This window comes from Herpailurus yagouaroundi, unplaced genomic scaffold, assembly GCF_014898765.1.
Source record: "Herpailurus yagouaroundi ecotype Mexico unplaced genomic scaffold, PumYag 29, whole genome shotgun sequence".
In the NCBI taxonomy this organism is placed as follows: Eukaryota; Metazoa; Chordata; class Mammalia; order Carnivora; family Felidae; genus Herpailurus; species Herpailurus yagouaroundi.
The window spans coordinates 28,082,029-28,103,803 of record NW_024412377.1 but is presented as its reverse complement, the minus strand read 5'-3'; the positions used below and the strand labels follow the sequence as shown (position 1 = coordinate 28,103,803).

At 39.3% G+C, this 21,775-nt stretch overlaps 1 protein-coding gene across 1 annotated transcript in view; it reads right to left on the bottom strand.

The window, feature by feature from the left end:
• The window catches only part of SPEF2 (sperm flagellar 2), a 185,313-nt gene extending 165,252 nt beyond the window's left edge, over nt 1-20,061 (bottom strand). Inside the window, exons 1-3 of the mRNA XM_040495242.1 lie at nt 19,929-20,061; nt 8,004-8,106; nt 1,430-1,682 (exon numbers count right to left, since the gene is read on the bottom strand). Of these exons, the coding sequence (XP_040351176.1) occupies nt 1,430-1,682; nt 8,004-8,106; nt 19,929-19,986 (414 nt within the window). The 5' untranslated portion in view covers nt 19,987-20,061. The remainder of the gene's footprint in view (nt 1-1,429; nt 1,683-8,003; nt 8,107-19,928) is intronic.
• Nucleotides 20,062-21,775: the final 1,714 nt, after the last annotated feature.

Genomic DNA, 21,775 nt, shown 5'->3' with positions numbered 1-21,775 from the left:
TAATGGTTTCTTTTTGGCCTCAACTACACAGCTCTTACAGCGCTTGTTGCTGTTGACTGTTTTACACTTAATAAAGAATTTTTTGTGTATTGTCTCCTTAAAAACTGAAAAAAAGAGCCCAACTCTGAGGCAGGTGGAGATAATCAATTTTGTTTTTAACAGTTGGGAAAATAGAGAAATAGAGGCTGAGAGTGTTTCAGGGATTAGTTCAAAGTTAGTCACCTTGCACGTGAAGGAGGCAGGATGGGATACCATGTTCTTTGGCCGTAAGCCCAATCCAATTCCAGCTCTCCATGGCTGCTGAGCTCATTCTTCTACCAGGCTCATAAGACTCGTGAGAATAGGAAAATCTGAAAGTGCAGACGGCCCTCACATCTATTATGTCATTGTTTCTTCATAAATTCAATGTACATGTTTAATTGTTTCCATTTCTATTTAGTGCACTCCATCAGGGCAGCACCCCCCATTATCCTAGAGGCCTGGAAGAGTTAATGTACTTCACTTACCATAAGGAAATAGCACAGGAACTAGAGAGAATCGTCAACTAAAACGTTGTATCGATTAACCAAAACACACTTAATGACAATTTGCAATGTTCAAATCATTGCACCAGGCATATTCTTTGAATTTAAAGAACTAAAAATCTTGTGAGGCCTTATGACAGATAAATCATGAAAGTCAGCCAACAATATCAACAGCAGGAGTTTAACACCAGAGAGTGAGAATTACATGTGCCCTAGGAGGAATCCATGTGTACTGGGAAGGTTGCCACAGAAGTAGATGGAGAAAAGCTTGCAGGAAGAGGAGAGAGGAGAAGTATAAGCTTGGGTGAAAGGGAGGGAGGAGCAGAGATATACAAGAGTTGTTCAAGGATAGGTTGCTGATCAATGTAGAAAAGACAGACTTTATGCTGAAGACTATGAAGAAATGCAGTCAGAAAGGTTGAGACCATTTAGTGAAAGATCTTGAATGTCAGTGAGTCCAGGTTGGAGACAGGACATACGTAAAATGAGAGGTTTCTGACCAAAGAACCCAGTGCAAGCGGAATTTTGGGAAGATTCATCTAGCAGTTGACTGATGTCTGGCGGAAAGCCAGAAGACCGGGAGAAATGTTAGTAGGTTGTGGTAGTAATTCATGCAGGGATATGAGCAGATATGACAGAGGCAGAAATAGGGAGAGGAGCAAGGCATGAAAACACTTGGAATTAGGAACACACAGAATTTGATATACTAGTAGCCATGTGAAGGGAGACGTCAAAAATGGATACATGAATTGAAAATATTAACATAAAACAAAACCCAAGTATGGCCAATAACATACATAAGGGACACAGATACCCAATGGGGCTTTTTTGAAATGCAACATCACTGTCACGTCTCCTTACCAAGTTTTACATGGTGATAGGCTTATGTTTCTTTGTGTACTTACGTCTCGAAAAGCCTCACTTTTCATGCTTTGGTGTCTGGCGTTTGCTGGGGGCTGCATGGTTCGCATTTCCACTGTGGTCAGCCCACTTTTCTTCTTTTTCTGAAGAACAGTGTACAACTGATACAAAAGTTTTGTTGCCACCCCAGGCTTTTCTGTGATGATGCTGTGGGCCACATTCTGATCAAACTGCACACCCAGAAGGTGAAGTGTTGGCTCCAAGCGAGAAAAATTATTAAGTTTGGCACTTGAAACTCTAGGCATTAAAATATTTTACATAATTAGACACTGACATTGAATTAAAAACAACAAATATCCAACACATGATCATGATCTGATATGATGAATTATCCCATGGTCTTTACAATATATCGTTCCTCTGTAAAACCACTCAGTCATGTAAATACATTGAAATTTTCTATTGTCCACAACTCCACCCACTTACTTCTCTTGAATGGTGAAACTAAAACACATTTTATACACTTTTCTGCTTAAATAGATGCTAGAGTTTTTATAGGAAGTCAATACAAAAAACAGATAACTAAGTGCTTTCTTCTAAACAGAAAAACAACTATGGTTTTAAAAAATATTTTACTCAGAAGGCAAAGCTGTAATTTAAATTTCCATTTCTTTAGGGGTGCCTGGGCGGCTCAGTCGGTTAAGCAGCCGACTTCAGCTCAGGTCATGATCTTATGATTTGTGGGTTCAAGCCCCATGTCAGGCTCTGTGCTGACAGCTCAGAGCCTGGAGCCTGCTTTGGATTCTGTGTCTTCCTCTCTCTCTGGCCCTTCCCTGCCCATACTCAGTCTCTCTTTCAAAAATAAAAAACATTAAAAAAAATAAATTTCCATTGCTTTAAATGACATTATTACTCGAGTCTGAAAATAGCCCTAAATGTTGTGCTGACAACTTTAACAACAATCCTCTCAGGCACTGTCAGAAATATTTAATTAAATAATATTAGCTAAGCAATCTAATTAATTATGCAATCTTCACTTTAAAGTTTGTATTACTACTTTAAGAATCAATAAAGACTTTCTAATTTTAAGTTATCTTTGAATCACCTATGAGATTTTAATAAGTTTATTAAAGTCTTACAAAGATGAATACGATGTATTCCCTGCCCTTGAGGGGCTCACAGCAGGACAACACGAGTGAACAAAAAATGATAACTGAAGTAAGTGTTGGCATATGGGTCTCAAATGATTTAGGGCTGTCAATGAGCCTATGAATCTAGTGACAAAAAGATGGCCAAAGAGATGCTGTATGCATTTTCAATTCTTGGGCCTCTTTATGTTCCAACTAGATGCAAATATCAGTTTTAACCACTGGCTTATTTCCTCCTTATTTTAACTTGCCAACATTCAGTGTTGGAAAAAATATACTGAATATACCTGAAGGATGGAAAAAATATACAGGAAAAAAACATACTGAATATACTTCAATATAAGTCAAAGTCCCAACCTCCCTCAACCCCACAAAAAAAGATTCTGTAGTTAAAAGGGGGTTGGCACCTATTGGGTAGAATTTCTCATATAGGGTTTTTCACTCAATGACTTCATTTTGGACTATAAAGTTATTTGGGGAAGACACAATGATATTCAACGACCTCAATTAAGTGTGTAGAGGTTTATAGAGATTCCTTCACACTTAAATTTTTTTTTTTTTTTTTTTGATCACAGATACCACAGAAAATCTGATGAGCGCCATGGAACCTGTTCCACAAGAAAGAAAACACATCCGTGCATATACACAAAATATGTATCCCATTTCTGGATGTTTGTGAAACTCCTAAAATCTAGCCTAAAAGTGCCCATTCACTACAAATTAAAAACCCATGCTCTAAAAGGAGGTAGGGCTGAGGAAATATATGAATGATTTCTAAATATGAATAAGGAGTCAATATCATGGGAAGACCAATGTTAACAAAAATAGTGACACAGTAACTTGATTTCCTTTTCTAGTTATGTGGTGTAACTTACTGTCCTAGTTCCTCCGTTTACTATTATTCTTTCAGCAGAAATATTTGGTAAAGTATACTTAGCATATCAAACCACATCAACAAACTTTGAATACAATACAATAGTTTGAATTTATAAAAGAGAAACAGGTCTCTGAGGGGCTGAGAAGAAATATTGGATGCTACAGGAAATCTCTAAGTAAGAGTAACATTTTTTTTAGGTCTTCTTATGTCCAGGTTTGCAGTTTGCTTCCCCACAAATGACCTTACAGTTTGATATGACAACCATCTGCCTAAAATGAGTAAAGCAGACCACGTTTTGCAGGGTATAGTCGCAAAGGACACTTAGGTCAACGATTGTGCCTACCTTCCCTGGACAGGCACGTGACACCCCTTCTTGTTCTCCCCGCACAGTTATTCTTTAATGCCCTTCCTATCCTAAAAGCCCCATATGTCTTGCCTACTACACATATTTGGAAAGACCACCAGAGAGCCACTTGTCGGAGCTTTGGCCTGGATCATAACCTTGGGCTACAGAGATTAGGGGCATCAAAATTCAGGAGGGAAAATCCCAAAGCAAACACTATCCATTTGCAAATTTTATCAAAACTTAGCCCTGCACCCAGTAAAAGTGGAGAGCACTTCCTCTCCTCTGACTTGTTTTACATGGCCCCAGGAATGCAGTGTAAGCCTATTAGTATTAAACATCGGCCACACATTAGGCTTTAAAATGGCTATTATGAACTGGCTGAAGAGCCAGGTATAACAGTGCTTCTCTCTGGAAGTTTTTAATACATAAAAACAACATTTTAAGAGCATAACTAGTGTGTAAACTGGTGGAAGTCCACTCTTGGCATAGCATATGCTCAATCGATTTGCATGAAAATCAACATGTTTTTGTATACAGGCAAACTGTAAGGACATCTTTGCTCTGGAGACAGAGTATATGATGCAAATGATAACCTCTGAGGGAATAAGGAATGTATTCTGGGAAAAGTCTTCTCCTCTATGTGTAGTGTTTGTTTGTTTTTAATACTTGATGTCTCAGTTTTCTTACAGCAAATCCCCAGATGTTGTATATATGTTGCATAGAGGGTAGTGAATGGGCAAGGGGAGAGGAAGAAGTTTGTCTTTCCTTGCTTTTCTTTGTTGACTGGACAAAAACACGCTACTGGTAATTTGAGCGTTTTCCCTTTCATACAAAGTGGAAGGAAGTTAATCAAGAACAAAAACCTCATTTGAGACAAATCCGCTCCATAGTATTATTTTTTTCATGAGCAAGCAATGCCATCTGTAGGATGTAACATAAAAAAGAAAGTAATAAGTTCATGGCAACTCATGTGACATGTTTGTTTATGATCATTTTAGCATTACATTCATTGGTTTAGGAGATAAAACTTTTGTGTCTCATACTTTGGTCGCCACAATTCTTAGCTTAGCTGATTAGTGTTTATTTTGTGTTTATTCCTATTCTAGAACTTAGAGGGAAAAGCAAATTTTCTTGTGATTTTTCTAAGACATAAGACATTCTTAGGATTATTTAAATTATTTTAGGTATCTGATACTTGCAGTTCTTATTTGCCAAGAGATTATCTAGCTTGTCTCCTCCTTGTCACCTGGTGAGGGAACACATCTTACTTACAAGGTAAGTAGAAGCTGTCCCCCCAGGGATATCCAAGCTCCTTTACATTTTATCCTTTTAACTGATCTGCTCATTTTTCACCCTGTGAGGTGAACTAAACATATCCTGGAACAGAGAAGTCTTTCAGAGTTAGATGAGTTCTCAGAATTAAGAAGTTCTAGGGCAAATAACTTCAGTTATAGGCAACATTTATATTTTAGACTAAAGACACTAAAAATATGAAACAAAAACTCCAAATCATGAGCCCTAGCATTAGACATCTGCTTAAAAAGCAGGCTTTGACAAAGAAGGATGCTTTTCCCCATTAAATACACTACTACAAAGGTCACATCCATGGATTTACTGATCCTTGCCTTCTTTCAAAGACCATGTGCCCCTGGGGGAAAAAAGTGTGTTGTTCCAAGAATTCAAGATGAATAGAATTTGGTTGTCTGAACAAGTGGGTCCCTCTTCTCACATTAAGGAAATGATTCTCAGTGGGATAGAAAGTTAGTTAGTTGTTTGCAGCGGGTGAAAAAGAGGCTGTTACGTATGATATTACTCAGGGGCACCCCTGTCCAAGGGTGGGGCAAGAGTATGACACTGTCCTGTGCTCAGCTTGCCAATCCCTGTCCCTGATGCAAGGCTGTTTCAGCCAAAAAGGGGTTCCTCTCCTTTGCACAAAGGCCTCTCTGTTCACTAAGACCTGTGTCTTTACAACTGTGTCCATCCAGATGAGGTTCCTTTTTCCATTTCACACAAAGAGCCTCTATGGCCCTGCTGACAAAAGCTAATTTAGTATACCTGAAATACTACATACATCATCTGGCTGGTATGGTGCTTTAAGTCGTCTATGGCTAAACAGGCATACTTTCTGACATCATGCATTTATTCAATAGAAAAATATGATTGTGTGTCAGCTATGGGCCAGGGACAATGCTTGGAGCACAAAGAATAATCATACATACTGTGCAACTTTCAGAACTGGAATTTAAAATAACAAGGAGATACCACAATACTCCTACAAGAATGGCCTAAATTCAAAACACTGACAGCACTAAATGTTGGCAAGGATGTGAAGCAGCAAGGACTCTCACTCACTGCTAGGAAGAATGCAAATGGTACAACCACTCAGGAAGCCAGTTCATTCCTATAACGAAACGTACTGCTATCACATGAGGTTAACAACTGTGCTCCTTGTTACCCACCCAAAGGAGTCGAAGTGTTATGTCCACACAAAACCTACATGTGGATATTTATAGCAGCTTTACTTATGATTGCTAAAACTTGGAAGCAACCAAGATGTCCTTCAGTAGATAAATGGATAAATAAACCGGTATATCCAGACAATGAAATATTATCCAGTGCAAAAAGAAATGAGCTACCAAGCCATGAGAAGACATGGAGGAAATTTAAATGCATATTTCCAAGTGAATGAAGCCGAAAGTCTACTATTGTATCATTCCGACTATATGACATTCTAGAAAAGGCAACGCTATGAAGATAGTAAAAAAAAAAAAAAAAAATCAGTGGTTGCCATGGCTGAGGTAAGGGACAGAGGAGTAGGTGGGGCACAGAGGATTTAGGGCAGTGAAAATACTACCTATGATACTGTAATGGTAGCTATAAGTCATTCCACATTTATCCAAACCCATAGAAGGAAAAACACCAGGAATGAATCCTAATATAAACTACTCACTTCGAGTGAACATGAATCACACAGGTTTATCAGCTGCAACAAATGCACCACTCTGGTAAGGGGAGTGGATAATAGAAGAGGTGATGAATGTGTCAGGGCAGGGGCTAAATGAAAAATCTCTGTGCTTTCTTCTCAATTTTACTGTAAATCTGAAACTGCTTTAAAACATAAAATGTAAAAGAAAATAGGCAGAGATTGAATAACATTTCACCAGTGAAGCTATACAAATGACGAATAAGCAAGTACATGAAAAGATGCTCAACATCATTAGTCATTAGGGAAATGCAAATCAAAATCACACGAGATACTACTTCACAGTGACTAGGTAACTATAATAAAAAAGACAGTAACAAATATTGATGAGGTTGTGGAAAAACTGAAACCTTCATCCATTACAAGTGTGAATGTAAATGATACCAGCACTTTGAAAAGCCATATGGGTGTTCCTCAAAATTGTAAACACAATTGTAACCCAACAATTTCACCCCTAGGCATATACCCAAGAGGAATGAAAACATTTCCATGTAAAAACACAGTGTTCACAGCAACACTGTTCATAGTAACCAATAACTCATATCCACCAATTAATGAATTGATAAACAAAATGTGGTATATCCAATTGAAATTATTCAGCAAATAAACAGTAAGTAAGAAGTACTGATACATGCTACAATATGGATAAACCTTGAAAACATGATCAGTCACAAAATATACATATTGTTTGATCCCACTGATACATAAATGTGTGAAATAGGGATATCTATAGAGACAGAAAATAGATTTGTGGGTACCAGGGGCCAGGTGATTAGTAGCTATGGTTGTGAATGTACTAAACACGTAAATATGCTTAAAACCACTGAATTGTATGCTTTAAACTGGTGAATTACAGTCTGTGGATTATATCTCAATATAGCTGCTAAAAACAAAAAAAAATATTACGGGTGTTTTTTTGCCAGGAATCTGTATGTTGCTTTACTTCTCTTAAAAGAGAGAAGCAATGAACAAAATAAGAAGTAGTATGGCCTCAAATTTCAGAAATATAGGAGATCCTAAAATAGGTCCCATCTAGAGAGGGGGTTTTGCTGCAACCCTATAACTTTCACTCCTCTGTGTTCCTGGGACAATGAAGCATGCATATTCCAGGAGCCAACAATTTTCATATCAATGGTGTGTTTGGCTGGTTCAGGCTTGGAAGGGATCTTGTGGCTCATGATCCTTTTAAAGTTAACTCTGGGAGCTAAAGCCATCCAAATGCCAAAGGAAATGACCCTTTTTAGAAAGACTCAATCTCACTAACCTGCTTTCTGAAAATTCTGAAAAATCACCCTGAAGTTCGAACTTGTGCAGAATTTCTCCAATTAGATAGCCACTGGAAAATGCCTTTGCAAATGACTTGGGACCTGAATTTTAAAACATAGAGACAGAAATGTAAAGATAATGTTGCATATAGAGCATCATTATATTCATTATGTATACATAGAGTAAAATTCCATAACTTAAATTCAAAATGCTGTGAAAGTACTTCTAGAAATATCTTTTAATAATCAAATAAAAAGACTGAAGTTTAACAGTAGATGCCTTATAAATATCCCTGAATAAATATAAATCGATACTTGATGACATACGAAATTCTGAAAGAAAACACAACTTTTGATCTAATTAAACAAAATATAACCAATAAAATTTATCGAGACAAACTTAGATCTAAAAGCAAACCTTCAGGACCATCTGGGTGGCTCAGTTGGTTAAGCGTCTGACTCTTAATTTTGGCTCAGGTCATGATCTCACAGTTCCATGCGATCGAGCCCCCCGTTGGGCTCTGCCCTGTGAGCATGGAGCCTGCTTGGGATTCTCTCTCCCTGTCTCTCTCTCTCTCTCTCTCTCTCAATAAATAAACATTTAAAAAATAAAAACAACTTCAATTTATTTTACAAAATTACATTCCAATACCCTTGTTATCAATTCAGGTTATGGACGATGACATCATATTCTGGCCAAGTGAGCTGCAATCTAACCTTAGTAAACCTTAAGACTTAATTTCAACCTTTTTACAATAGAAATTTTTAAAAAATCATCTATCTGCACCTTCTCAAATAAAGCCTACCAAATACAATCAGGCTTTCCCTTGGTGGTTCCAGAGGTTACTCTGGTCCAGTTGTTATCCTCTGCAATGACACAGATAGCCCAGAGGAAAACAGACTTTGGAGCCAGAGACATCTATGCTGGCATCTTGACTCTGCCCCTGACTAGCTGTGCAACCTCTGGCAAGCTGCTTAACCTCCCTGAGCTCCAGTATCCTCATCTCTAGAACAGAGATAACCGTATCTACATCTCTCTTGAAGAACTATTTTATTATTTTATTATTTTTTGAGAGCCGTTTTAAAGATTAGAGGTAATGTCTGAGGACTGCTTGGCTCTCTGCCTGCCCCATAGTAAGCACATAATGTTCAGGAAAAAATTTTAAGTGTTAATAAAATTTGTTTTTTAAAAATGTCCTTAGTTTGGGGTCACTTGTATTTTTCTTATGAAGTGAAGGACATTGGGTTACAATGCAGAACTGATACACAAAATAAATTATGTTATCATAGGACGAAGCTATCATCTCTTAAATGATTTCAAAATCCTCCCAAACCCTCAATGTGCTTCTCTCAGGGTCCTTCAGGCAACAGCAGTCAAACACTGTATATCACTGCACTACCACAAGCTCCTCCGTACCAGATTGTCCTCTTTTATCTATCTGACTAGTAACGAGGTGGTTAATTGATTTTGAAGAAATAGCATTTCTTCCCGATCTGTAGAAATGATAGTTGATGTGTGGTTGCGGTCGAGTGAGGTGAGTCACAGAGACCTTACTCAGCATACTACACATTATCATAAGGATAAAACTAGCATATCTGACACCAGCCCACAATTTCACCCAAAGCTTATTTTATATTCTTTTTTCTTTAATGTTCATTTATTTTTAAAAGAGAGAGAGAGAGAGCACTAGAGGGAGAGGGGCAGAGAGAGAGGGAGACACAGAATCTGAATCAGGCTCCAGGCTCTGAGCTGTCAGCAGAGAGCATGGTGGGGGGCTTGAACTCACAAACCCTGAGATCATGACCTGAGCAGAAGTGGGAAGCTTAACCAATTAAGCCACCCAGGTGCCCCCAAAATGGTTACTTATTTATTTTGAGACAGAGAGAGAGTAGGGGAGGGGCAAAGAGAGAGGGAGACACAGAATCCAAAGCAGGCTCCAGGCTCTGAGCTGTCAGCACAGAGCCCGACGTGGAGCTCAAACTCACAAACCATGAGGTCATGACCTGAGCCGAAGTCAGACATTTAACTGAGTCACCAAGGTGCCCCAAAATATTTTATATTCTTAACAATACCCCAATCCTTAGGTTGAATCAATATATAATAAAGTAGTTTAAAATGGTATCAATTATGCCCATTGATTCTGTTTACTTAGGGCCAACTCCAGAACCATCTAGCATCAGAATCTATCGACCGTGTCTCTTGGCATCATACAGAAGTAGTATTTGAAGCAACTGAAATCCAAATGGCTTTCCACCTCCAAAGGGAGGAGATGTGCTATCTCCTCCTCCTGAGTCACGGCTGCTTTCTCCTTCCCTCAAAGACCTGACACTGTTGGCCACCAATGCTGTCACCTGGTCTTGGCTGCCATCATCATCCTCACTGTGCCATCTGGGCTGCTCTGGCTGTGCCTTGCACCTCTCTGTCTGTTGCTTTCTTCTTCCTGGTTTGTTTTGGTGTGGTTTTGCCCTTCTCTCTTCCCTGGCCCATCCTTATTCTCCTCTTTTCTGAGGGGTCATCTGACATACAGCTGTTGTCAGACAATGGATTTCTACTAATAATCTAAAGACTGTTTATTGGTTTGCATTCTGAAGCTGTTGTTATGTCACCATCAGGTAGTTCCAGTCCCCTCTCCCTTCCCCTGGAATTTGCACTATGTCTGTTGTTTGTTTGATTGAATACCTGAAGTGCAGCCCAGGAAATAAGGGGGAGGGGGGCGACATCTGTATCCTGTTCTAGGGAACATCTGTATCCTACAGTGTCACCCTCAGTGACGAATGGCCTTTAGTAAACTGTTTGCTACAAAAGGGTCACAGAAAAATAAAGTCATAGTCCACTTCCTTTAAAATGCATGACATATTAAGAAGGCAATTGATAGGAGTAAAATAGAGGCATTTATGGATATAAAGGGCAAAGAACAGTAAACACTTATTATTTCATTGTCAAATAGTTCACTACAAGTAAACACATACAGAAACATGTCTGCAGCTTTGTATGCATAGGACACTTCAGCTTTACTGTGTGCTAAATAAGCAGAAAAGCGAACAGTGAGTGAAGAACGATAGCAAGTGGAAAAACATGTAGAAAAAATAAAAGAAGAAAAAAAGATGAATACATGCAAGAAATTAGACAGGAAAGAAGATAATGAAGAAAAGTATACAAGCTAGGAATACATAGATTAAAAAGTATGAGAAGACAGGTAAGAGGCCAGAGAGAGAGAGAAAGGGAGAAGACTGTGGGGAAAGAAACAAGAAGGATAAAAAGAAAAAAGCAAAGGAAAGCTTATTTTTTTCCCTTTACTTCATTATATTTTTCTTCCCACCAAATGTTGCTGAATCCCATGATGAATTTCATGACGGCCACCTCTATAAGTTAATTTGCAATAAAAATTGGAATTTACTATGGGAAAGAAGAGACAGGTTGGCTCCAGGACAAGAACAATGAATAATATGAGAAATAAACAAACTGTGGAGCCCAGTGATATTCTTCATCCTGAGTTCTGACATAATTTACATCTGGGATCAGGTCATTCAGCAACAAATGACGTAAGTTACATCTGGGTTGAAGGTCATTCTGCAATAACTCAACCTGGCCTCCAAACTTCCAAACTACACGCCTGATCCCTATCACCACACTTTTCTTTTGCTGCAGTCTTTGATGTGGGCCTTTGTGGAAGGTCTAGATGAGGCAGGATTCAGCAGATGAAATGACCCACGTGCTTCCCACCAAAATGGCTCTGAGCCAGCTGGAGAAAGCACATAAAGGAGATAAGCCTTCTATATTCCAAAATGGTTAAGAGGAGAGCATAGTCTCTGGGGAAACATTCTCCTGGTTTGACTCCTTGCTCATTTATAAGCCACCAGACTTTGGGCAATTATAAATGTCTCAGTTTCTTGTCTTTAAAAGAGGAAGAGTGATGGCTTCTACGCCATAAGAGTTAGTTTGAGAATTAAATGAGATATTGCATGTAAATGCTTTGCATAATTCCTAGCATATAATAAGTGTTCAGCGACATTTTTTATTATTATTATCACTGCTTCCTAATTTAAGATAACAGGTCATATTAATTACAGGTCATATAATTCAGGAGTTCAATGACTACAGTACAAACATCCTTATTTAAAAAGTAATTCAATATTCAGAGAGAAAATACTTGACATTGTCCCACCAGAAGCACGTGTAGTCAAACACAGTTGATCCCTACAGTAAAACACTTCCATGGGAGAATTAAAAATTAAACATGGCATTGCAACATTTCTGGTCAAGTTTTGCCACCCAATGGATAAAGAGATACTTGAATTTTAGAATCGTGAAAAAGGGTCTGTAGACCTATACATTCTATGCTCAGTGGTCTTCACTCTACCTTTACTAGAAGAGCAAAGACCTAGTCTGCCTATCAGCCACATTTTAAAAGCCAAGCAAATTTACTTTCATTTAAGAGAGAGAAAAGCAGCTGCTGATGACTTGGAATTGACCATCAGGCCTTGGTGTTCCTAGGAGTTGGCCTAGCACTCACAGCTAGTCCTTGGCATTCTCCTGCCAAACAATCAATTTCACAGCACACCAACACCAGACAAGGCCACTCTGTGACCCTGATAGATCAAGACAAAAACAAAATTCCTTTGTAATCTTCTGTGTATTCAGACCAAAACAATATTGTCCAAAACACAAAAAATGACCCCAAATCTCCCTATTCTGGCCAATATGTTTTCTGCTTTTTTACCAATAAAATCTTTGTCTTGGTTTATCCTCTCCAGTTCCTAGATAAGATTTATTAAGATATCCAGTCATAGAGTTGCCTATGCTTCTTGACAGGATCTAATTCAGAGCAAAGCACTGCTTCCTTGAACTCTTCTCAATAAATACCTAACAGAAACCCAGAAGCTTTAAGTCCTTTCTAACACCTTCTTACTGAATGACCCACAGTTCCCCATGGTATGTGTTTTCTCTTGTTGGCTACAAGTCAATAAACCAAACTTTGTTCAACTATAGGTATGTATCCTGTGGTCTTTGACTGGCAGATATTGACAGCTTATTTTCTTCCAGTATAACAAGAAGATGATCAAGCCTTTCCTTTGAAGACTTTATCATAATTCTCAAGATTTTCTATCTGAAACAAATTCTCTATATCATTCTAATCTTCTTTGATGGTTTAAATATTAGGTGGCATTCTTTTCTTGGAACTTTATATCTTGAAAATTTTGACATTGTTTTATACGACAGCCTTCAGCTATCAGACTTGGTGTTTCAATTTCCAGCCAATGGAAGCCAAATTTTAACCAAGGAAAATGCTGCTGAGCTGGCCAGGAAATATCAAAATCTGTCATATTACAAGAGATACAGTATATTTCCCAAGTACCCTAAGGAATGAAGTATGAAAAAATGTGTGGTTTAATGACACCAGGTTAAAAGTGGAATGAAACTGCTGAAAATAATCAATGGTAGCGAAATTATGGAAAGAGACCAATTTCCATCAACTAATGAATAGATAAAGAAGCTGTGGTATATATATATATATATATATATATATATACATGTATATATATATATGTACATACACATATATATACACATATATACACATATATGTGTATATATATATATCTCATCTGTGGTGTGTGTGTGTGTGTGTATATATCAGGATCCAATTATACATGTGTGTGTATATATGTATGTATATATATGTATATATACGTATACATATACATATACACAATGGAATATTAATCAGAGATCAAAAAGAATGAAATCTTGCATTTGCAACAAAGTGGATGGAACTAGAGTGTATTATGCTAAGCGAAGTAAGTCAGTCAGAGAAAGGCAAATACCACATGATTTCACTCATATGTGGAATTTAAGAAACATAACAGATGAACATGGGCGAAGGGAAGGAAAAATAAGATAGAAACAGAGAGGGAGGCAAACCATAAGAGACTTTTAAATATAGAGAACAAACTGAGGGTTGCTGGAGGAGGGGGGATGGGCTAAATGGGGGATGGACATTAAGAAGGGCACTTGTTAGGGGTGCCTGGGCAGCTCAGTCGGTTGGGTGTCCAACTTCAGCTCAGGTCATGATCTCACAGCTGTGTTCACAGCTCAGAGCCTGGAGCCTGCTTCAGATTCTGTGTCTTCCTCTCTCTGACCCTCCTTGGCTCACATTCTGTCTCTGTCTCTCTCAAAAATAAATAAACATTAAAATTTTTTTTTAAAAATAAAGAAGGGCACTTGTTGGGATGAGCACTAGGTGTTATATGGAAGTGATGAATCATTGGGTTCTACTCCTGAAACAAATACTATGCGGTATGTTAACTAACTTGAAATTAAATAAATGAGTAAATAAAAATAAGCAGAGCCTCTGAAATCACAAAGATGAGGATTAAAGTACCCAGGGTTCTCAAGATGAACAAATCCATAAAGTTCAGCCTAAAACATACTTTTGCCTCACTCATAGACACTCATGTAATAAACAATTAGTTTCTAGGTGCCTATTATGTGACAGGTGCTATCATAGGTGCTATCCTAAAGTAAAGGACATAAAACATTTGAAATAATATTTATTGAATATCTAGATCTAGTGTAGATGTTAGGCACTGTGGTAGGTGTTCTCCATTTCCAATCTCATTTCATATCCTTCCAAATATAGAGTTGTTTGTTTTTTTTTTTTTTTACCATTTCTTTCGGTCGAAGTTTGGTTACATATGTTACATAGTGATTTGACAACTCTATACCTTATGCTGTGATCACCCTAAGTGTAGCTACCATCTGTCACCACACAACACTATTCAATACCACTGACTGTACTGCCTATGCTACACCTTTCATCCCCATATCTCACTCATTCCATCACTGGAACTAGCACACTTACTATTCTTACTTCTCAGAACTTAAAATAGGGACCTAGAGATTATTTATGCTTCAGATACTACAAAGTTGATAGAGAAACTTAACTTTCCCAAGTGCAATTTTCTCTTTATTGCACCTCTGCTACCCCTGATAACAATGTTTAAGATTATTGAACAAATGCCTGGGTGGCTCAGTTAGCTAAGTGTCTGACTCTTGATTTTGGCTCAGGTCGTGATCTCATGGTTGGTGAGATCCAGCCTTGCATGGGGATCTGTGCAGGCAGCATGGAGCCTGCATAGGATTTTCTTTCTCTCCCTCTCAATCTCTCTCTCTCTCTCTCTCTCTCTCTCTCTCTCTCCCCCCATCCTTGGCTCATGTGCATGCATTCTCTCTCTCTCTCTCTCAAAATAAATAAACATTAAAAATTTTTAAGATTGAAACAATTAAAATATGCATAGTAAGGTATTTACATTTTCAATATAACCACACCCAGAAACCAAAAGAATACAGACTACTAGTATATACTCATGTTTACAAAAGATCTGATCTGTAACACAGAATTCAAAGGCTTCTACTCATTTATGGAGAATGTTACATTACAATGCTAGTTTCCTCATATGATGAATTCATAAGAGTTTTGTAAAACAGAAGCAATGCTTATTCTTGAAAATAAGTGAGAACTCCTAAAGAATTTTACAGCAAATCTTTTAGTAACATTACATTATTTTTCATTATAGAAACAACTGCACGAAAACAACTGCTTGAATTTCAGATGTAATTTTGTGTCGAGCAACTTTTTGTATTCCAAGGCATTTTAACATATACATCTAAGTGTTATTCTCTGGGAGAAATGGTCTTGTTAAATTAAACTCACTGGAGATCTTTAGCTTTGGCAACAAAGCTTTGAATCTTCATATATTAAGGCTAATCAAATCTCTGGTGACTCCCAGAAACCTCATTAAATGGAGGGAGACTATTCTCGATTGAGGATCATTGGAATTTATTTTCTTGACTGCTGATTCTCAGGGTAGTCCTGGCAATACAAAATTCAATATAGTATGCTTTATCCAAATTGACTTCTACCTTTCAGAATAATGCGGAAATCAATCGCCTTTGGCTGTGTTGCCAACAACTGAACCATTAGTTAACCTCATGAAGGCAGCAAATGCACTCACTTGGCATTCTCATTGTTTTCTTTGTCCTAGCAAGCAATGTATGGATTGTCCCACTTCTCTCTCTCTTTTTTTTAATGTTTATTTATTTCGAGGGAGAAGGAGAGCACAAGCATACAAGCTCACAAGCAGGGGACAGGCAGAGACAGAGAATCCCAAGCAGGCTCCGAGCTACCAGCCCAGAGCCCAACAGAGGGCTCAATCTCAGAAACCATGAGATCATTACCTGAGCCAAAATCAAGAGTCAGCCAGCCACTTAACCAAATGAGCCACCGAGGCGCCCCTGAACTAAACCACTTCTTTTGAAAAAATTTTTTAATGTTTATTTATTTTTGAGAGAGAGAGAGAGTGGGGGAGGAACAGAGAGAGAGGGAGACACAGAATCCAAAGCAGGCTCCAGGCTCTGAGCTGTCAGCACAGAGCCCAACACGGGGCTCAAACTCCCTGACCGCAAGATCATGACCTGAGCTGAAGTTGAACATTTAACCGACTGAGCCACTCAGGCGCCCCTAAACTGAACCACTTCTAAACAAACACTGATAAATCCACCTTTGCCATTTACCTATCTAGGAATTAGGTTATACCTTGTGATGTTACAACATGCCTGGGTGGTTGAATTTGGGTACTTCTTATAATTTCAAACTGAGCAGTAATCCTTATAAAAGGAGCTCAAGTGAATACTCTTGGGAGAGTTGTGTTTTTTAAAAAATATATATCCCCTAACTAAATTGCAATATACAATATAGTGCCTAAGAGAACAAGTCAAGGATCTAGCCTTGTGACCACTAGCTGTGTGACCCTGAACAAATTACCAAGCTTCTCAGCTTCTTTTACTCATGTTTACAGCTGTAACAATGTCTCTTAGGGCCCCTTCTTCTTTTTTGTTTTTTTTAGAATTTAAAAGAACAAAACAAAACAAAACCCCTATGTAAAGGGCTTAGCACAGCATCTGGTACAAGTGTCTAATAATATTTTCATGTATTATTTTTTATCCTTCTTTCATTTATAAAACTCATTTAAGAAAATAATTCATACGTAACCCCCCCATTCTACTTTATTATAGATCCTTACTCATTTCAATTAAAAGATGTTAAGCATCGTTTTCTCCTTTTTTTTCATGTGAAGCTTCATCTTCTTTTTCGATTTTCTATTTGTAATGTTATGTTGCATGTTCCTTTCAAATTATGAAGGTAATACAAGCAATAAGCCAACTAATGCAGATGTATAAAGAAAAGCCAGCAATCTTCTCCTTTCCCAGGGTAACCAATATCTACACACTATTTTACATCCTTCCACACTTTTCTCTCTGCTTATACAAACAATATGAAGATTCAAGCATATGTCAATAGCCTAGTACATGGCTCTCCACACATTGTTCTATGCTCAAAACAGCTATATATACACACACATAAGTATGTTTGCGTATATATATTTCCTAGTTGGTACAAAAATGCAGCTATACTCCTCACATAAGCTATAACTTTTATGTTTTACTTGACAAAAATACATGAATATCCTTTAGGTCAAAAGTTATAGCATTAACTCATTTTTTCTAATAACTGCATAACAATCTGTAGCATGAATATAAAATCATTTATCCAAGTATTCTATTCTTGAAGGATATTCAGATTGTTTCCCATTTTTTCATTTTGTCCCTACAAGCCATGTAGCAATAAACATCCTTGTTCAAATATCCTGACATACTGGTGATTTTACTTTTGTATGATAGTTTCTGAAGAGTGAGATGGAGCATTTATCACGCCCCAAGTATTATTCTAATATATTTACTATTTATTACTACATTTACATTTATTATCTCATTTAATCTTGACACGACTTGATGAGATAGTGTATTACTCCTATTTTGAGTATCATGAAATTTAGGTAAATAAATTGCCCAAGGTCACCAGCTAGTGGTGGCTAAGTGATTTCGACCCAGGCAGTCTGGCTTCCAAGTCCTTGCTCTTAACACAACCCTTATCTAGAAAATTGCTCTATTACTTTCTCCAGAGGTTGTAGCCACTTACTGTATTTCCATGATAGTTCCTATAAACCATGCCAAGCCTTAAACTACACACCATAAAAGGGCTTCTCTAATGGCTGGAATCGACAACTGGCAGTGTGCTTCCTCAGATGCCCAGATTCTATCTTGCTTCCAAACACATTTGAATGTGCTTCCTATACTCTCAAAAGCCTTTTACAATGTGGAATTTGGTTACATCAGTCTCTTTAGGCTTCAGTTAGTGGTTAGGATCAAGAAATAAACATGTATTCCTAATGAATGGGATGCGGAATACTGCAGCTGTCTCCCTAACAACTTCAGGGAAGCAGACATCTGGAATTTTCCATTCATAGTTTATGTTGCTAACATGCTCCCTTAAAACCCCTCCCATCTTTTCACCTTCACAGAAAGAAGTAATTCTTCCTTTCCCTCTCAACGCCCAAATTCCAAAACGGATTACAATTACAACTACTACAATTATAATGGCATACTACTATTACTATGTTTCTTATTAATTTTACTTACTTTCCTCAAAAGTGTTTCAACATGCAAGAGCCCTGGGGATTTGAGCAAAGGGTGTGCGTTTTACAACTCAAGTAAATGAACCAAATTAAATTCAGCAATCTGTAGCTGCTTTTCTGTGGAAGAGTATAACTGAAGGGAATTATAATGCAATTTGGCTCCTATGGTAAGAAAGGAATAAGAAAACTGCTAAGCATTGTCCTGAGATCAGCAGCACATTTTAGGTGCGAAACAGGGACAAAATGGGACGGATGATCATAGAATCCTGGGAAAGAACTGATAGCAGTTCCCAGGGAGTATGTGGGTCTTGGTTCAGCAAAGAAAGAGTCTAGGGTTTAAGCTTTAAGAAATGCAACCGGAAGTGCACCAATGGTAAAGAGCCTAAGGCTGATAATAAATGTTTTGTTGCGGCAGAAACACTCCTGATCTAGCAAATTCCACGGCTGACCTAAGGTCGGGTTGGCACTATTGCCCTTCTGGTAGCAACGCGGCATTATGCGAGGGCGCCGCTGTGAAAACAGACGGAAACGATTTGGGCTGAAAACCTCTGGCCTTGAGCAAAAACCATACCAGCTGGAAAACGAAGTGCTGAAGAAACAACAGAAAGAAGCGGAGGTGGAGCATAGCCGCTATGTCGGAATTCCGCGGCTGTCCTAGAAATTGCCTGCATGTACAAGTGCCTCTGTTGGTGTGGGAGTTAGAAATTCTGGATGGCAACTTCATGGCTGGGATAAAAAGTTTAGTGAGTAAAGTCAGCTTTAGTCAAGAGTGAAGAGTGGTCAGAAATAGCTAATGTGTGTAACTGTTGAGCTAAAACTGCTACAGCTGGTAAATGTTTACCTGGTCTGCATTAACTCTTTTCGCACAGCCCCCCCCCGCTAGGTAGTTGGGTACGGAAAGTATTGTCGGATTTTACACTGGAGCAAACACTCAGAAAAGGCTTTGGAACTTGTCCAGGGGCACACATCTAGTACAGCCCTAGCTGGCCTGAAGGCTTCCTTATTGCATTGGCTTGCCAGCACATGAGTCTAAGGATTCGAAGGGAGTAATGTCAGGGCCAGACTGTAGAGTTCAGCAAATTCTTCTCTTCATAGGAACAAAGGAGACCTCCAAAAACTGTGCTTAGAAGGGCACAGTAGGTTACAAACTGTGGGGTCGGGCCCACCATGACGATGGGTAACTCGGGAGCTGCAGAATGGGAATGGGAGAAGCTCAAGTGAGCTGGACTGGGGCCATCGGACCCGCCAGGGGTGCTGCTGGGGGCCCCGCAGGCGCCTGGACTCCGCAGCTCGCGCCTTCCCCGCCACCTTCCATCAGCACGCCGAGCTCGGGGCCCTTAGCCCCCCGCTGGCCCCTAGCCCGCTCTCCCCGGGCTGTGTTCACTCACTCACGGTCTGGGACACCTTCAACTCTTGGTTGAGCCACTGGCACAGGATCTCCGACATGGCTCGGCCTGCGCCTCTTAACAACACGCAAGGGTAGGAACGCGCGGGAAATCCAGGCTCCGGCCCCGCGTCCTCTTGTTGCCACGGGCAACTCGTTGCCAAGGAAGCGTATCCAGGTCGGAGCTTGGGCAAAGGCTGGGGCAAGAGGGGCGCCAGAGTCCAGCCGCGCAGGACGGAAAACCGTGGCCCGCCCCCTGCCGGCGGGTAAGGCCGGGACGCACGCAGGCGCCGGGGGCTCTGCGGTGGCGGTGGCAGAGACGGCGGGGGTCCTGGGAGAGGGGCTGAGCGGTGGGAGAGGAATGGGTGGGCAGAGGGAGCGACGCAGGAGGTCATGGCCGAGCGAGGGCTTCTTGGACGAGCAGAAAGAGAAAGAGTCTTGACTGAAGGGGAATTACTTTTCTTCTAAATTGTCTTTTAAAAAAACCTATAGAAGCTCTTGCTCTAATGACAGCCATTTATTCATTGATTTACAGATTGCTAGGTTTAATGCCTAGCTATATTGTGTGGTTACGCTGGCAAGAACAGAATGTGTCTTATGCATGGTTTGGTCCCAGAGCTGTTAGGGGCCTAACACCCAGCAATCCTTAGGTAATTTTTGTTGTTAGCCGACCAACAATTAGGGTAATTCTATGTTGTTTTGAGAGGTGAATATTTAATGAGCTTGTTTTCTGGTCAGTTTTGCCTTCCAGGTAATTATTTTACAATTGTATTTTGGCAAAGACTCTTCCCTTGAGCAAACCTGAGTCAGGTTCCTCTGAATTCTCTTCTCCCAGAGGCACAGAACTTGAGTTCCTTCCTTAGCCCCTTATCCAGTTTTGGCAAGAATCCTGCTGGGTCTGTTTAAGGAAAATCCCTCACCCTTTATATCTGATCAAATTCTGGATTCCTCACCTTTGATATCTCCTACCCCTTGGCTGGCCTTCTGCAAGAATCCTTCAAGTCAGTTTAGCCAGAAACCCCTGTCCCTGATGTTTCCTTTTAAAAATTTTCCATCTACAGACCCTAACTCTGCTGCTCAGCTGTAAATTCCCACCTTTCCTTGTTGTGTTCACAGTGGTGCCCCAACTCTCTCCCCTGCCTGTAAAACCCGATCGCAATGGTTGCTTGAATAAAGTCTTTTTTACTGTCTTTAACAAAGGTGAGAAAAATTTTCCTTTAATGATTTATTTATTTTTGAGAGTGAGAGAGAGCAAGTGGAGGAGGGAGAGAGAGAGAGAATCCCAAGCAGGCTCTGCACTGTCAGCACAGAGCCCTAGGTGGGGCTCAATCTCAGGAACCATGAGATCATGACCTGAGCAGGTATCAGGAGTCGGCTGCTCAACCCACTGAGCCACCCAGGAGCTCCAATGATTTCTAAAAGTTTCGATGGAGTCATAGAAATAATTATGTACATTTGTATTATGTATACTTAATCTCATGTGTATGACAATAATATATATAATAATGTATTTGTGTATGTCACAAACACAAAGAATTGCCCCCTAAAAGGCCTGGATACATCAAATTATGATTCTTTTCAACTGTATGCACAATAACAGTGATATCCTACTAGAACAAATATCTCTTAAAATTACTCTGAAATTGATCTGTGTGACCTGATAGGCTAACAGTTTAGTACCATTTCACTTTACTTAACTTTTAAATTATTATTTTTTATTTTTTTTAATGTTTATTTTTGAGACAGAGCATGAATGGGGGAGGGTCAGAGAGAGAGGGAGACACAGAATCTGAAGCAGGCTCCAGGCCCTGAGCTGCCAGCACAGAGCCTGATGCGGGGCTCAAACTCATG